General features: G+C 36.6%; 2 protein-coding genes across 2 annotated transcripts; both read left to right on the forward strand.

Moving 5' to 3' along the window:
* Nucleotides 1–310: 310 nt before the first annotated feature.
* Nucleotides 311–2,301, forward strand: LOC113779358 (FBD-associated F-box protein At4g10400-like). The gene is made up of 3 exons (XM_027324923.1): nucleotides 311–1,352; nucleotides 1,435–1,581; nucleotides 1,682–2,301. Exons 1-3 carry the CDS (start codon nucleotides 324–326, stop codon nucleotides 2,000–2,002), a joined length of 1,497 nt encoding a protein of 498 aa, XP_027180724.1. The 5' UTR covers nucleotides 311–323; the 3' UTR covers nucleotides 2,003–2,301.
* A 2,057-nt stretch (nucleotides 2,302–4,358) lies between these two features.
* On the forward strand, nucleotides 4,359–7,344 carry LOC113779813 (prostatic spermine-binding protein-like). The gene is made up of 3 exons (XM_027325543.1): nucleotides 4,359–4,672; nucleotides 6,438–6,499; nucleotides 6,571–7,344. Exons 1-3 carry the CDS (start codon nucleotides 4,553–4,555, stop codon nucleotides 6,896–6,898), a joined length of 510 nt encoding a protein of 169 aa, XP_027181344.1. The 5' UTR covers nucleotides 4,359–4,552; the 3' UTR covers nucleotides 6,899–7,344.
* The last annotated feature ends 9,859 nt before the right edge of the window (nucleotides 7,345–17,203 follow it).

Below are 17,203 nucleotides of genomic sequence, written 5' to 3' on the forward strand. Positions count from 1 at the left end.
AATCCTTTTGGTTACTAAGGCTATGTAGCCTTTTTTTTTTTTTTATTCCTGTTTTTCGTTTAGAGTGCTGATTTAAGAAATAGTGCTGGGTGATATTAGAATAAAAGATGAGCATCCCCTTGTTTTGTTGGTTTTATATGATAAAGTCGATTGGTTGTCTTTTTTCTGTTTAAAAAGAACTAATTTGTCCGGGAAAAGTACTAATCTTTGAGTGGTGATGCTTGTCTCATCTGACTCTACTTTTAATTGTCTATATTATAATACTAATTTGCTGGGTTGTTGCTGCTGGTGTACCACTTAATAGTGCATATGCCATTGACCTGATGGACTCGATTTTGCCGAGGGGACAATCTAAGAATCAGAAGATTCTTAAGGGAGCAGATGTCTCCAGCTGCAGCAATGTACCAGACAGAATCAGCACTTTACCTGATGCAGTTCTTGGTCAAATACTCTCTTTTCTTCCAACCAGATTCGCAGCGCAGACAGGGGTTTTGTCAAAAAGATGGAAGAAGCTTTGGATTTCGGTACCCACTCTTGATTTTGACATAAAACTGCAAGACAGAGGTAACATGGCTAAGTTTGATGGCTTTGCAAAGAGTGATGATATTCAGAGTTTTACCAACTTTGTTGATCGCCTTTTGTTCGTCCGTGACCACTCGAGCATTCGAGATTTCAGATTCTCATTTGATGATAGATTTGACCCTAAACGCTTTTATGCTTGGATGTGGATTGTGATAATGTCTAACATTGAAGTGCTTGACCTTGATATGAGATCTCTTGTTGGTATTAGGGAGTTGCCATGGAGTCTTTTTTCGTCTAAATCTTTGGTAGTTTTGAAACTCAGTGGGCGGTTCCTGCTCGCCATCCCATGTACCGCTTCTTTTCCAAGACTCAGGACCCTTTGTCTTAAATATGTCATGTACGTGAGCGATGCATCAATAGAAGAGCTGCTTTCTGCTTGCCCTGTCCTTGAGGACTTGCAAATAACTAGGGAAAGATGGGACAATGCTGTGAATATTGTCATCGCACAGCCTTCACTGAAGAGGTTGACTTTCGAATCGTATGGTGACACGAGCTTGCAATCATCGAATAGAGCTGGTGGCAGAATCAAGTACAAACTACTTGTCAAGGCACCGAATGTGGAGTACATGAAACTGGTGGATTTTGCATCAGATGATATGGCGGTTGAACACATGCCCTGTGTAAATGAAGCAAATATCAACGTCAACAACTTGGGAGAAGAGGTGGGTTGGACGAATATACAAAGACGCAATTATGGAAAAAAGATATGCGGAATACTTGGAAGTCTCTGCAAGGTGAAGCATTTATCACTAGGTGGAGAGACTTTGAAGGCAAGACGTCTTCATTTGCAACTATCCTTATTAGACTTTTCTTTGCTGAAATTAACTTGTGATTGCTCTATTATGTTTCCAGGCCCTACGTGCAGCTTCTGAGAGCAGAGTCCTATTATTTCACAACTTGGTCCACCTGGTGCTGGGTTTCGATTATTTGCATGGCCCGATACTGCTTCCAGGTTTTCTTGGACTCTGTCCTAATCTGGAAAGCCTCGTCTTTCCTGACGTAAGTTGTATGTGTGTGATTTGTTTGAGGAACATATGCTATCTACAGGATTCGTGGTTTATGCTGATTCAGAGCTTTTTGAATTATCCTCTTTGCTCAGGGGATGACATGTACCTGCCTGGACGTGGGGGTTGAAAATAGAGGGCACGTCCCATACTTTTGGGAGCCTCCAGAAGTTGTGCCTGGATGTTTGCTGCATACGCTAAAGAGCATTGAAATTGAGTCCTTTTGCGGGGAAGAACCAGAAGAATTGAAGTTGGTGAAATTTTTGCTGGAAAATGCAATGGTTCTGAAGGAGATGACGCTCGTTTGTCATGCGGATTGCGTTGACATGTACTCCTTTAGAGATGAGTTGATGGCATATAAAAGGGGCTCTGCTGCTTGTCAAGTTTGCATACTCCCTGAGGCTGGGGACGAATAAATGGACTCACTCTTCTGATCTCGGAGGAGGATCAAGATACTTTTTGTTTTTGGTTTTTTGTTGGAGGTTAGCACTATACTGTTCTGCCCACCTCGGGTTCTTTTGGTCATGGAACCACAAAATATTACACTGCCAAGAAAAACGAAAAACGAGAATACCCGCTCCTTTTGGAAGACTCTGTAGTGCTGCTCTTTACTGATTAGTACGACTGCCATGATTTTTGTTGGGCAAACTCTCTGTAATGATCGACTCACATGATTTTTGTTGGGCAAATATAATCGTTAATAGTTGGAGGAGCCCTTTGTAGTGTTTGGTTTGTGCTTTCACAGACAGAGATTTAAACTTTCATGAGTCGATTATCGCAGACGAGAGCAATGAATGGTGCTGCAGTAAGAGGAGTTGGGGGGGATGAGTCAATCCGAACTTGCCCCCCTTATCTCCAGACTGGGCAAAATCTTGACTGTGTCCTACTAAGGATCCTTTTTATCAGTTAATATTTGACACATTACGCTATTGCATGGCATTCTAGATTTCCATCAATTCAAAGGTCCCAACTCAAATTGAAGAGGGGTCATTCTCACGGCCATGAAAAGCTTTAATACATCGGCAGGGCAGATATCAATCACCTTCAACTGAACAGTCCCCCCTCCCTCCCTGCGTCATGCGGGTTTCAAGGTTAAGTTAGGTCTCTTTCAATTCTTGATGTCCTTCCAGAAAAAAAAAAGATGTTTAAGGGCTTGTTTAATAATCCCAATGCTGATTTCTATTTGCATGTTTTGAATTTCATAAACTAGTTTGAACACTTCTAGGGGCAAAACATCAATTTGCTTCACAATCCAACGAGCCAAACTCAATAATCGAAGTTTCTTTGATGCTAAATAATGCAATATTTATAATCAAAATTCACAAAAACTAAAAAAAAAAAAAGAAAAGGGAAATTGCCAAATAAGGCAGGCAATGCCTGCTAAAGTTCAACTTTAATCGTACTAATGATAATAATGTTTCTAGTTCTTTATGTTATACTCCTGTTCCCTGTTATATATAGTAGCGGTTTGCAATCTTATGTGTAAAGAACTAATTGCTGTTGGTTCCTCAATGATAGTAGTATCAATCTCTATTGTCATTGAAATGCAATAAGACTCGAAAGAATTCGAGGGTCTCTTTTTTTTTTTTTTTTTTGGGTACATTGTAGGGTTACAGGGCCATTGCAAATTTATAAGAATTCGAGTTTCTTCTTTGACTACACGATTTGATTGGATAAAATTCTTTTACTCGTGTAAATCATTTAAGATGTACATTTACCTTGATCGACAAGATTGTGTGCATGATCAAGTACATCATATACATTTTCTTTTTCTTTTTCAACGGGTGAATTAATGCAACATTTTATTCCAGATAATAAATTGTAGAAAAGTCATAGCAACCTTAACCCACCAAGAACCCACCAAGAAGAGAGCCAATTTTACTCACTCCTCTCGTTGTAGCACTTTCAAAAGCTTGGTCATGTTTGGGAACCATCGCTGGTTTGAATTGCTATTTTCTGAAAATTTCGTAAAAAACATGTAACGATGCAATTTTATGTATGTAGAGTAAAAAAGTAATCGAAACACGTGATCACAGAAAAAGTAAAAAAATTTCTTTGAAAAATTGCAATCCAAACAAGAAACTCTTCTCCATATAGTAGTATTTGGCCATCCACATCAATTATTATCTAAAGAATTTATTCAAAAAAACTAAATTGATGAAGTTTTACTGCAAAAAGAGTTTCATTGACCAAGGTGACAATACATTTATTTATGGGACGAAAGGAGTCGGAGGATGTTTTCTACCATAACCTCATCAAACGCAGAGTAACTTAAAAGCGCTTCTATGATTCATATTCACGTAAAATAAAATTCATTTTTAAGAGTTCATCATCTGATAAGATACCGTGGAGTGACCTTTTTAATACTGCCAACATAAACCCTTTTTCATATTGCATGTTCAAAAGGAAAATTTTAAATTCTTGAATTGATTTATACTGGATATATCTAAATCACTTTTCTAAAAAGTCTTTTATATTAACAACGTAGCAAAGATTAATAATACAGACAGATTATTGATTCTAATATTCTTTTTTTACTTTCTTGTGAAATACGGAGAAGAGGACGGGCTTCGTACTTCACATGGGGAGCCGACGAGCATCATTTTTACCCAATTACCAATTTACCAGCAGTGATTCCCACGAGTCCACAACTTTTAACAGCAGTGATTTTGGAGACTTTATTTCCTTTTACATTTTAAAACGCAATAAAGTTAAATAAATAAAGAATATTTAGTGTTACCGATAATCCACATTGCAAAAAAAAAAAAAAAGAGGAGAATTCTGACTGGATAAACCCCAATCCAATTTTGGCAAAAACTCTTTGGGGTTTTTAGGAATCTCTCTGCTGATCCCTCAGAGGATTTTTCTCTCAAACCCTTATGTTCGGAGCCCCTTGTGCCTCTAGCCTCATTGTCAAAACCTAGGCTTTGTTGCTCTCTTTTGGCATTTGGGCTTTGGGGTTGGAGATGGAGGTCTTGTGCTCTAGTAGTGTTGGCATGGAAAGCCTTCTGAGCTCTGCAATGGTGGCTTTGTTGGCTGAGATTTCAACTTCGGTTGTAAAGTCTCTGTCTTGCCTGCTTTTAGTGGTAAATTCCAACTCTCTCTCTCTCTCTCACTGTCTATTTTAGTGCAGATTTTTTTCCTTTTTTTAATGTATAAACATATTTTCTTTGTGGGTTCTGTTTGTGGTGCAATTTTCATTGACTTTGTGTCAAAGATTGAATTTTTGTGTGTAAATTTGTTAAACAGGGTTCTGTGTTGATCTTTGTGTGGAGTAAAGTTTTAATTTTTGATATTGGTATGATGTTTTTATTCTACTTTTTGTTTCTTACAAGGTCCTAAATGTTTTTATGCGGTTTTGGATAATGTCAGAGTGTTTCAAGCTTCTGATCAGAAGATTTTGAATGAAAAAGTTTGGCCCTTTTTAGAAAGTAAACTTTTGTAGTATAGATATGTATACTGGGTATTGAGATGTGTATTCTGCTGTTGGTGATGATTTTGTTTTCCTTTTGACTGCAAAGTGGAAATATGTATTCTGGGTTTGGGTTTGGGAACTTGGGTGAAGCGGCACAAATTTTCATCTGTTTGTTCTCTTCTGGTGCTTTTGCATTACTGGTATTGGTCAACTGATACCTTAGTTAAATACTCCCGGAGGGCTTTGCTAATGCAAAATTGTTATTCATATCCAGTTAATCTTTGTTGTCTTCAAGTTGAAAATAAAATAGTCATTTTGATATAGGATAAATGCACCATCTGTAGTATCAGTACAAGGTGGATGACACTGGGATTTAATTGGTGCAATTTTGCTGATGTTTCTCTATGCATCTTGATTACTAGCCAATATACTTTTCTTTCATGACTTTATTCATCAAGGATTTGTATAATCATAGGCCAGTAGTTTATTTAAGGTGACTGGGGGAAACTTTTCATCTGTAGGACATTAGCCTTCTATGGTCCCAACTCTCAAGCATCAAGACACTTGCATAATGATTGCTACTTAGGATTGAATGACTGTTAATCTCGTAAATTGTATTGATTTGCTTTGGCCCTTGATTAACTTTACATTTTTCAGATATCTAAGTCCTTTCTTATTATCATTCTGTGACTGGCTTTGAAGTCCTAGGGGTAGGAAGAAAGCTTCAAGAATTGAGTGAGGAGCTAAACATGTCAAAGTGTTTGTGCCTAATAACAGGTTATATAATCATTATGTAACACACAACATTGTAAAAAAAGTTTGTTAACAGGTTATATAAAATTTTGCTGGTCATTGTTTGAATTTTCATGAGTGAGGTGCTCCAGAGGAAGCAAAATGAGGACTTCGCATCTGTCTTCCAAACCACTAGGTTTTCTTGCTGAGGAATTTTATAGTAGCTTCACACTTTGCAAGTAATGTATCTTGAAGGTTTATCATAACCTAGTTAATTCTTAGCCTTTAATGAAAAAGACAAATTATCTTTACCATAATCATGTGAGATGCACAACCTTTATGGGTTGCTTAACAGCCTGCCATCCCCTCCACTGTCCTCCGCTCTTCCTCTTGATTTGAGATTTTACCCTGCATATTTCCTGTTAGGAGTTTAGGTCAGAATTTTGTTTGCATTATCAGGGACCTTTTGTATAATTTGGGTACATGAACTTCATGTTCGTCATTTAGCTTCATTTTGTAATTTTCCCCCTTCAACATTTTTTTTTTGGGAAATGCATGCACTTTATCTCCTTTTGTCTGCTCTATGACATACCTACCATCATCTTCTTTTCTACATGTCTCAGGACCACTGTCGTACTTTTTTCTTAATCAAATTTTATCTTGTTAAACTGTAAAAGACCTTGTGTAATTATATTTGCTTTCAGATAGGATCCAGGACAAATGGAATTACCATCGAGTTCCCTAGGGAGCCAAGGCAAATGGAGAGGTTTCTTTCTCGTCTTCTTCTTCCTTACCATCCCAAAGTGAAATTCAGTTATGAGTTTCCATAATTTGCAGGTTGTCAAAAGCTGATCTGTACATGGAAAAGCAGCCTGACCCTGAGACCAAGGATGCCAGTGAAAGTGAGGATGATGGCGAAGACAATGATGGCGATGAGGAGGATGATGGCGGTGAGGATGAGGAAGACTTTTCTGGTGAAGAGGAGGATGATGAGGATGACAAAGATTCTGAGGATGAGCCAGAGGCCAATGGTGATGGTGGAAGTGGGGATGATGACGATGAGGATGATGACAATGACGATGAAGATGGAGATGGAGAGGAAGAGGACGATGAGGAAGGAGAGGATGAAGAGACTCCCCAGCCACCTTCTAAAAAAAGGAAATGATCTTGAAGGGTTTGCACTTGTTTTGCCTTTGCTACAATGGCTCGGGAAGGTGGAGCTTAGATTAAGGGTTAGGGTTACAGTTTAGGTGGTGTTGATGCGAACATAGGATTCATGGTTCATGTTAAAGTCATTAAAGTGGTTGATTAATTCAAGTCCAGAATTAATCAACCGCTTTAATGACTTGAACATGAGCCATGGATCCTATGTTCGCATCAGGTGTGTTTTTCAGTGAGTAGAAAAATTGCAGAATTTTGTTGTGCTTGATAAACTATAATCACAATCATTTTCTTCTTCTAGGTTTAGCTTAACGAGATCTAATTATGAACTAGATGCTGACACCAGAGGCAAGAGCAATGCTATAAGTTCTCACTTCTTCAGGTGCCTTGCTTATGGGCAATGCTATTCGGTACCAACAATGCAACAAACGAAACATGCAATTTAGCCAATGTGACACTACTTGTATATTTATTACTATTTAAATTGTTAATATCATATAGGTGAGGGGGCTTTCTTGCCCTTCTTTTAAGTGATTTTCCTTGTAGGTGATCTGACAATAAGGATAGGGAAATGTTACTTGGCTGATGGAACCAGCCTGAAAGCAGAACCAAATGAATTTTAGATGAGGAGCCTTTCTTAAATTGATAACACAGAGAGCAAAATGGATGACAAATCCATCCAAGAGGATTCTTCATGGAAGACTCCTAATTTTAGTAGCAAATGTTAAGCATTGTAGAAGATACCCTCAATACATGTTAACTTTCTCACATTTACCCATTTTGTTATTTAATTGGACAAATCTGACCTTGCACTTCTCGACTTTGCCTAATGTAATACAACCAATTTGACAATTGCAAATTAATTTGAATTTTGTCACATGAGATGGTAGAAGAAGCCCCTATTGAAAATAATTGATTTGATTATAAACGTAATTGTCACTTTTTATAAGCAAATATGACCCATGTGCATATTTTTCAAAACCACGTTGCAAATAATTACTTTTACTGAGTGTATATTTGTGCTTTCATTTAAAATCTCCATGTAATATGACAAAATCATAATAAATTTCAGACTGCTTGATTAATTGTTTCATGTCTAGAAATATTGGAAATTTTAAGAGATGGATCGATCCAATTAGACAATGAGAAAGACATAATAACAAAGGGACATTTTTAATAGAGGTATTTTGGAACTAATATTCATTTTATACACATGAATTAATAGTTGTAACATCTAATAGGCTAGTTTAAACTAAAGATTCCTTGAATAGGTGCTTCAACACGGAATTTGTAAATACGCAATATATTACCGTTTCAATATATAGACTCTTACACACGCTTACATTTACTGTTTTTTTTTGGGGTAAATGTATGACCTTTTTTTTTTTTTTTTTTGCTTTCTTTACATAAATTTTACTCACTAGTATAAGGTCAAGCAAATGTAAAATCTTTATTCTCTATACTCAAACTAAAAGCAGGAATTGAGGAAAATGTAACCCACGTTGTTGATCTAACAAGTTCCACTATGGATCATTTTTTAACTTTAACATGTTCCATTATCTTGCAATTTATTAGATTTAAGTAGTTATTGTGTTACACGCACTAGTTGGTGGAAATTTTGATTCTTCATCCTACTGGGAATGTAGGTTTTTTTTTTTTTTAAATATTATTTGAGTTGCATCATAAATAAAAATGCCAACCAATTTTTTATATTTTCAACTATTTTTTTTTATTTCATATACATTATATTAAAAAAAAAATCCTACAGTGTTATTCTGAATAATTTGTCCAAATGATCTCCTATCCAAATACACTAACGTATATCCACAAGCACCAATTAGACAAATCAAATTCAAAATACATCATTTACCATAATTAATGAGTGTGATAAACGAATTACAAGTAACTCAACCCAAGTTACCAAATTGTGAAGACTAATCCTTCCCATATTTGGTTTCCAAATTGACACTTTCCAACCGACCCGTTCGAATTTACCGTTGGAACTCGGGTCACACTAGCGAGCCAAAACTAGCCGTTTGCCGGCAATCAGTGGACATTATATATTTGCTCGCATCTGTATTCTTACTTTCCAAAAATTCAAGAGAGAGAGAGCGGGAGAGGAGAGAGAGAGGGGTAGGGAGAGGGGAAGGGGAAGGGGAAAATCAGAAAATTGGGGACGCATTTGTTTCTTGGGAAAAAGTTGCTTGTTTTTGTGGCTTGATCCTGTCCAGAGTTGGCTGTTTTCTGCAGCTGTGAAGAAAGCTTTTTGAGGAGAAACGATTTCAGGAAAGTATTATTTCTCTTCTCCTTTCTATTTTTTGTTTCCTTTCCCTGGAGATGAGATTCTTCAAATCCCGTGCTTTCTTGCTATGCATATTTGCTTTCAATATCCATTATTTGCTTTCAATTTTGACCTAATGGCAAAATTTCAGCGAATTTGTCCGATTCATGTCTTTGCTTTCAGTGGGTTTAGACCTAGTTATATTGAATTTTGCTTCCAATTTAGTACCGATGGTGTAGATTCCCTTTTTTTTTTTTTTTAAAAATTTGTTTGAACACTCATAATTAATGTGTCTACTTTTTACATGTTAGAAACTGAAGGTCTTAGAGTGTTGATGCATATTGAAATTTAAAAAAAAAGAGAAATAAGACGAAATTAGTTAGCAGTTGTTTCTCCATGGTTGTTTCAAGCACTTTTGTACCCCTACAAAGATTTCATATCCATATCAGTAGGCCAAGAATTCACAAAGCGGTATACGAAGGCTGTGAGTTGACCTATGTAGTCCCTTAATCCTCGAAACATGTATGAATGAATTCCTGAGATTAAAACAACATCAAACTCAAATTTGCATTCTTGATTCTTCGAATTTAAATTTTGGCTCTATTGAAAGCCCTTCAGTTTATTACTATCCGTTGCACCTTCTTAAGTGCAAAAGGAGCCAATTGTGCATGCTTATCTCCTTTTTTCTGAAAATTGAAATCTAGTGATTTTTTAGGCCCACACTACTATAGGCATCACCCACTTAATTCCAGTAATTTCATTAGTCTATATCAACAATCTGCGGCCATCTCCCAATTAGATTTTAAATTGTCTAGTGTGATTTTGTGTTGTCTTCGTTGGGTTTCAGCCTTTAATGTTATGTGGCATAATTCAAAAACATAAACTGATCTCATGGACTTATTGTTCACTTTGTTTCATATTTCAGTGTCAAAATGACTAAAATCAATACAAGTATTAATCAAAGAATTTAAAGCAGGCTGCATGTAATTTTTTACTAACCATTTTGGACTCAGATAGTGTAGTCGCTTGACTCAAAGCACCTTGTGGTTTAAATGACGTGCCGTTTGCCCTATATGGCTTATTTCATCGACTCATATACCTTTCTATTCGATAGGGAATGGGTTCTTTTTTTTGTAAGCCAAAAAGGGATAGATGGTACCATATGGAGTTTTTGAGTCTTTCAAGTACACTATCAGCGCCCAGAATTCTTTAGTGAATAATTTCTTTGTTGCCTACATTAAAATCTTTGGCTCATACTTTTAATGATTTTAGACATGTTGAGACTGAAATATCAAACGTAACTGCACGATCAGTACTTGTGTCAGTTTATATTTTTGAACTATGCTGCTTATCAGTAGAGATTGAAACCCCATAGAGAGAATAATGAATCAGACTAGAAAATTTTAGTTCTGATTTCGAAATGGCTGTAGATTGTTGTTAGAGACAAATGAAATTTTTGGAATGAAATGGCTGTTGATTGCTGTTTTTTTTTTCAAATTTGTTTGAAGACTCATAATTGTTGTGTCTACGTTTTACATTGTATGTTAGAAACTGAAGGTCTTAGAGTGTTCTGTCTACCTCTCTGTTTTGGTTCTGGTTTAAGCAATATTACCATAATCTTTTATGTTGATGGAATTTGAAATTTAAAAAAAGAGAAAATAAAATGAAATTAGTTAGCAGCTGTTTCTCCATGGTTGTTTCATGCTTGAAGGGTAGTCATATGGAGTTCTGTATGGTGGCTCTTTATTCTCTCATTTGGGTTTTGATATCTCATGGTAAACGGCATAATGCAGAAACATAAATTTAGCTCGTAGACTGCTTGTTAATGTATTTTTTTCGGTATTTATAATATCAAGACAATTAACAAAAGCCAGTGAAATATGAATTAAGGAATATAGTGTTGGCAACTAGTAAAAGATTGACTAGATTTTATGGCCGCAGATAGTGGAGGTGCTCGAATCACAAAGCTCCGATGGTTTAAATACTGTACCATCTGCCTTTCATGGCTTGTTTTATCTACTCGTAAATCTATCCATTTGGTGGGTTAATGGGTACTTTTTTTCGTAAGCTGCAAAGGGGTAGAAGGTATATTTTTAAACCAAATGGAGCTTTTGAGTCCCGCAACTAGACTATCCAGGGCTGAAAAGTTAACTTAATACTTATTGCTTACTTTTAACACTTTGATTAGTTTTACTAACGCTAATAATTTTTAGTTTGAAGTATGGAGAACTTTAGATTTTCTGTTGCATGGTCTGTTCTCACTGTTGAATTGTACAATTTGTCTTTTCTTGCTTTATTTTTGCATCAGCTGTCTTTTGTTCTGCTTAGTACACTTGTGAAAGACATGTAGCTTGATTACAATAGTGCCGCCCAGGCATGTTCTGTAGTAATTTGTCTTGTGAATGGTGGTATTCCTTTGTCATATTGCATTTGATATTTAACTGATCTTGGTGATTATATGGGGATTCTAGAAAAAAAAAAGGAAGAGATTTGTTTGAGTAGCTAAAGACTTAGAATGGATTGCTAATAATTTCTTTAGTTGTTAACTGGCAACAAAACTGTTGCTGCTTTCATTTAGGCTTTGAACTTTTGCTTGTGACAATCCACATGAGCCACTTTTGGTTTCACTGTATATCATCTGCCCAATTGTTGGGTAAAAAGTATACTTTTGGTTTCGCTTTTGGTTTTACCCAATTGTTGGGTAAAAAGTATATGTTTGCCAGTCAACAGTATCTCTACTTGTTTCTAGCTTCCCTCTTTTGTCAATGAGGAATTCCTGAATGAAATCCTACTACCATTCTTAAATGAATAGGCCTCTCTTTTCCCTCCATGTTTCCTTTCAGATGAGACAACAGATTCTAGCTTTGTTGCTGATTTCTCCATTTGCTCCTACTTTTTCCTTGCAGGAAATTACTTTAACAAACTTGTTTCCTTCCCTTTTCCTTTTCTTTTATCTTTTTTTTTGGAATCCTTGGTTTCTTCACTGTTATACTTTCAATTCTGTTCATCTGATGCCCATTTGTTCTTCATACTTAAATAGGAGTCAATCTGGGTATACCCTCTTGCTGAAAAGTGTAATTTCATAGTATAGTTGTATATGCATGGTTGTCTTCTACTTCAAGGTAGGAGTTGGGCTTCTTATGGTTTTGTTTTTTGTCCTACTTTTCCTTCTTGTATTTGATTGTCCATGCTCAATAAATACATGTTAGAAATTGAAATAGAAAGATATACTCCTCGGAGGACCTGATTTTTGAACTCTTCTTGTAGGTTTAGAATTTATTTTACCCATTTTTCTATATATCCATATATCTTTCTGGTTATTGTGAAATCATTTAAAGAAGAAGAAAAAAAAAAGAAACTTCCAGACCTCTTAATATGGACATAGGTGATTTATTATTCATTAACTGGCAAATAGGATGAACAGTTATTACTATTAAGTTCTGCAATTTCGACTTTCAAATACCTGCACGATCTGTTCTCTCCTATAGGAGTTCTTATTTCTTAGAATTCCTTTACAACTCGAATTCAGAAGATACATTGGAGGCAAAAAAGTATCATGATATAACTGATGCTTCGATATGACTTAGCAATTCTCTATGCTGTTCATTTGGACTATTGGACATTGTTGTGCTTTCTTTGACATAGCTTCTGAAAGTCATATCTCAGGGAAGAACTTTCAGCTTCCTGACAGCCCAGAGTGATGGGCCTTTCTATCCATCATGACTTGTCTTCTACTCTGATTTTCCTCTTCAATTTTCTTCAAAATTTTTCATGGACTAATTACTCTTCCCAAGACCCTGTCTTTTGGTTTAATGTCTTAGGTAAAGCCCCCCTATTTAGTAGGTGATATCCAATTTTCCCATTTATGGCTTATCTTCTTGTAAACCTTTGAGTATTTCCTAGAGACATAATGGAATAGAATAGCATATCACAAGCACTTTTGTACCCCTACAAAGATTTCATATCCATATCAGTAGGCCAAAAATTCACAAAGTGGTATACAAAGGCTGTGAGTTGACCTATGAAGTCCCTCCAATCCTCTAAACACGTATGAATGAACTCCTGAGATTAAAACAACATCAACTTCAAATTTGCATTCTTGATTCTTTGAATTTAAATTTTGGCTCTATCAAAAGCCCTTCAGTTTATTACTATCCGTTGCACCTTCTTAAGTGCAAGAGGAGCCAATTGTGCATGCCTATCTCCTTTTTTCTGAAAATTGAAATCTAGTGATTTTTTTTGGCGCACACTACTATAGGCATCACCCACTTAATTCCAGTAATTTCATTAGTCTATATCAACAATCTGCAGCCATCTCCCAATTAGATTTCAAATTGTCTAATGTTATTTTTTGTTGTCTTCGCTGGGTTTCAGCCTTTAATGTTATGTGGCGTAATTCAAAAACATAAACTGATCTCATGGACTGATTGTTGCACTTTGTTTCATATTTCAATGTCAAAATGATTAAAATCAATACAAGTATTAATCAAAGCATTTAAAGCAGGCTGCATGTAATTATTTACTAAACATTTTGGCCTCATATAGCGTAGTTGCTTGACTCAAAACACCTTGTGGTTTAAATGACGTGCCGTTTGCCCTATATGGCTTATTTCATCTACTCATATACCCTTCTATTAGATAGGGAATGGGTTCTTTTTTTGTAAGCCGAAAAGGGATAGATGGTACCATATGGAGTTTTTGAGTCTTTCAAATACACTATCAGCGGCTAGAATTCTTTAGTGAATAATTTCTTTGTTGCCTACTGTAAACTAAGAAAAATGGAGAGAAAAAAATACTTTTCTTCTATTTCACTTTGGACTACACAATATACAAATATATATATATACACAAGTGGATACTATAATCATATGATACTATAATCATACTATTACCTAATTAATATATGATACTATAATCATATGATACCTAATTAATATATGATACTATAATCAAATCTTTCCTAATATTTATATTATCAAATCTTTCCATAATATCAGATCACATATCTTCAACACTCCCCCTCAAGCTGGTGAATATAGATCTTCCATTCCCAGCTTGACAACACTTTCATGAAACATGTTGCTACACAGTCCCTTTGTCATCACATCTGCAAGTTGAAGTCCTGTCGGAACATATGGAGTACAAATCAGTCCACTTTCTAGCTTCTCTTTAATAAAGTGCCTGTCTATCTCTATGTGCTTCGTCCGATCATGTTGCACTGGGTTGTGAGCTATACTTATAGCAGATTTGTTATCACAATATAGCTTCATCGGTTTGCTCCATTGAATCCTCAAGTCTTCTAGGATAATTTTAACCCACAATAATTCACATACCCCTGCTGCCATAGCCCTGAACTCTGCTTCAGCACTTGACCTTGCTACCACACTTTGTTTCTTGCTTCTCCAGGATATTAAGTTTCCTCCAAGAAATGTACAATATCCTGAAGTTGATCGCCTGTCAACTGGAGACCCTGCAAAGTCTGCATCTGTGTAAACTGCCAGATCAATTTCAGGACCCTTTTTGAATAAAATTCCCTTCCCTGGATGTGCCTTTAAGTAATGAAGCACTCGATAAACTGCTTGTAGATGAACTGCTCTAGGATCATGCATAAACTGACTAATAACACTGACTGAGTAAGCTATATCTGGCCTAGTATGTGCGAGATAAATGAGTTTCCCAACAAGTCTTTGGTACATCTCTCTGTCCACAGCTGTATCTCCATGAGCCTCACTTAATTTGTGATTCTGCTCAATGGGAGTTCCAACTGGTTTGCTTGCTGTCATGCCTGTTTCCTTGAGCAGGTCCATAACATACTTCTGTTGAGAAATAAAAATTCCCTGCCTTGATCGAGCCACTTCAATTCCTAGAAAATACTTCAATTTTCCTAAATCCTTTATTTCAAATTCCTTGGCTAGGCGCCACTTCAAAGTTTTCTTCTCTACTTCATCGTTTCCTGTCACTATGATATCATCTACGTATACAATCAAAACAGTAACTCCCCCCAAGGCTGAATGCTTGATGAACAGGGTATGATCTCCTTGACTTTGCTTGTAACCATTAGCTATCATTACCTTGGCAAATCGTCCAAACCAAGCACGTGGGGATTGTTTCAGCCCATATAATGCCTTTTTTAACCGACAAACCTTGTTCTTGTCAACCCCACTGAATCCCGGTGGAATGCTCATATAAATCTCCTCTTCTAACTCTCCATGAAGAAAAGCATTCTTCACATCGTATTGCTGTAATTCCCAATCAAAATTAACAGCCAAGGATAGCAGAATTCTCACTGTATTCATCTTTGCTACTGGAGCAAATGTTTCCCGATAATCTACTCCATATGTCTGTGTGTATCCTTTCGCGACTAACCTTGCCTTGTAGCGTTCTAGGGACCCATCTGCTTTAAACTTTACTGCATACACCCATTTACAGCCCACTACTTTCTTGTTCTTTGGTAAATCAACTAATTCCCAGGTCCCATTCTTCTCTAATGCATCCATTTCTACTTCCATAGCAAGTCTCCATTCTTTCTTTGATAATGCTTCAGACAATGAGCTAGGAATAGAGACTGTATTTAAGGTGGAAAGGAAGCTTTGATGGCTCGGGGAAAACTTCTCAAAAGACACAAAGTGAGACAATGGATATAGGGGTCTTTTGGTGCATTCTCGGGGTTTTTTCCTTACAGCAATAGGTAGATGTAGGTCCTGGTCAGGGCTAAGAGGCTCAGGACAAGGTGATTTAGAGCTGGAAGAATGGTCGGTCGGTGGTGTAGAATTCAGATTTGATTCACTCATTGTTACCTCATTCCCGGAGCTTGGTTTAGAGGATTGTTCTTGCCTTGTAACCACGATGGGATCTCCTTTCCTTGTATACACTTGGTCAAACCGGAACCAGTCATAGATTTTACGGTCTTCCTTTTTTTCTTCTACCACATCAGATTGAAGAATTGACTCTTGGAATTCAGATTTGGATGACTCAGATGTGGTCAACTCTAAGGAGGGAAATTTTAACTCCTTATCTTCAAGTGTATCTAACTCCCCCTGAAGATAAGGAGTGATGAAATAGGGCTTATTTTCAACAAATGTAACATCTGCCGAGACATAGAGTTTTCTAGTAGGTGGATGATAACATTTGTAACCCTTTTGAGTAGATGAGTACCCCACGAAGACACACTTAAGAGCACGAGGATCTAACTTCCCACGGTTATGACTATGGACATGAACAAAGGAAGTACATCCAAAAACTCGAGTGAGATTAAAGGAAGATCGAATATCGGGGTAAAATTTGGATAGGTTCTCTAGTGGACTTTGAAACCCCAAGACCTTGGAAGGAATTCTATTTATGACATAAGCTGATGTGAGTACAGCTTCTCCCCAATATGCTTTTGGCACACTTTGTTCAAATAGTAAGGCTCTAGTGCACTCAAGAAGATGTCGGTTTTTCCGTTCTGCCACTCCATTTTGTTGTGGAGTGGCAATACAGGAGGATTCATGTATGATTCCTTCTTTTTGAAAAAACTGACTCAAGGTTTGATTGAAATAATCACGAGCATTATCTGAACGAAAGTGTTTTACCTTGGTGCCAAATTGATTTTGAATCATTGCATGAAAAACAGGGAAAATATAACTCAAATCAGACTTATTTTTGAGTAAATAGATCCAAGAGACTCTTGTGCAGTCATCGATAAATGTGACAAACCACTTAGACCCTGAGATGTTTGGAATAGTTGATGGCCCCCAAATATCACTATGGATTAAAAAGAAAGGAGAAGACGATCGTTTATTACTGATAGGAAATGGGACACGAGTATGTTTAGCATACTCGCAAATATCACAATGAAAAGACTGAACATCAAATCCCTTGAACAAGGAAGGAAACATTATTTTTAATGCAGAAAAAGACACATGACCTAGACGTCTATGATGTAACCAGATGACATCTTTATTGGAGGGTGAAGACAATGTGGACAGGGCAGATTTACTAAATTCTGGTTGACTTGATGTATCCAAGTAATAGAGTCCATCATGCTCC

This window comes from Coffea eugenioides, chromosome 8 (assembly GCF_003713205.1).
Source record: "Coffea eugenioides isolate CCC68of chromosome 8, Ceug_1.0, whole genome shotgun sequence".
Taxonomy (NCBI): Eukaryota; Viridiplantae; Streptophyta; class Magnoliopsida; order Gentianales; family Rubiaceae; genus Coffea; species Coffea eugenioides.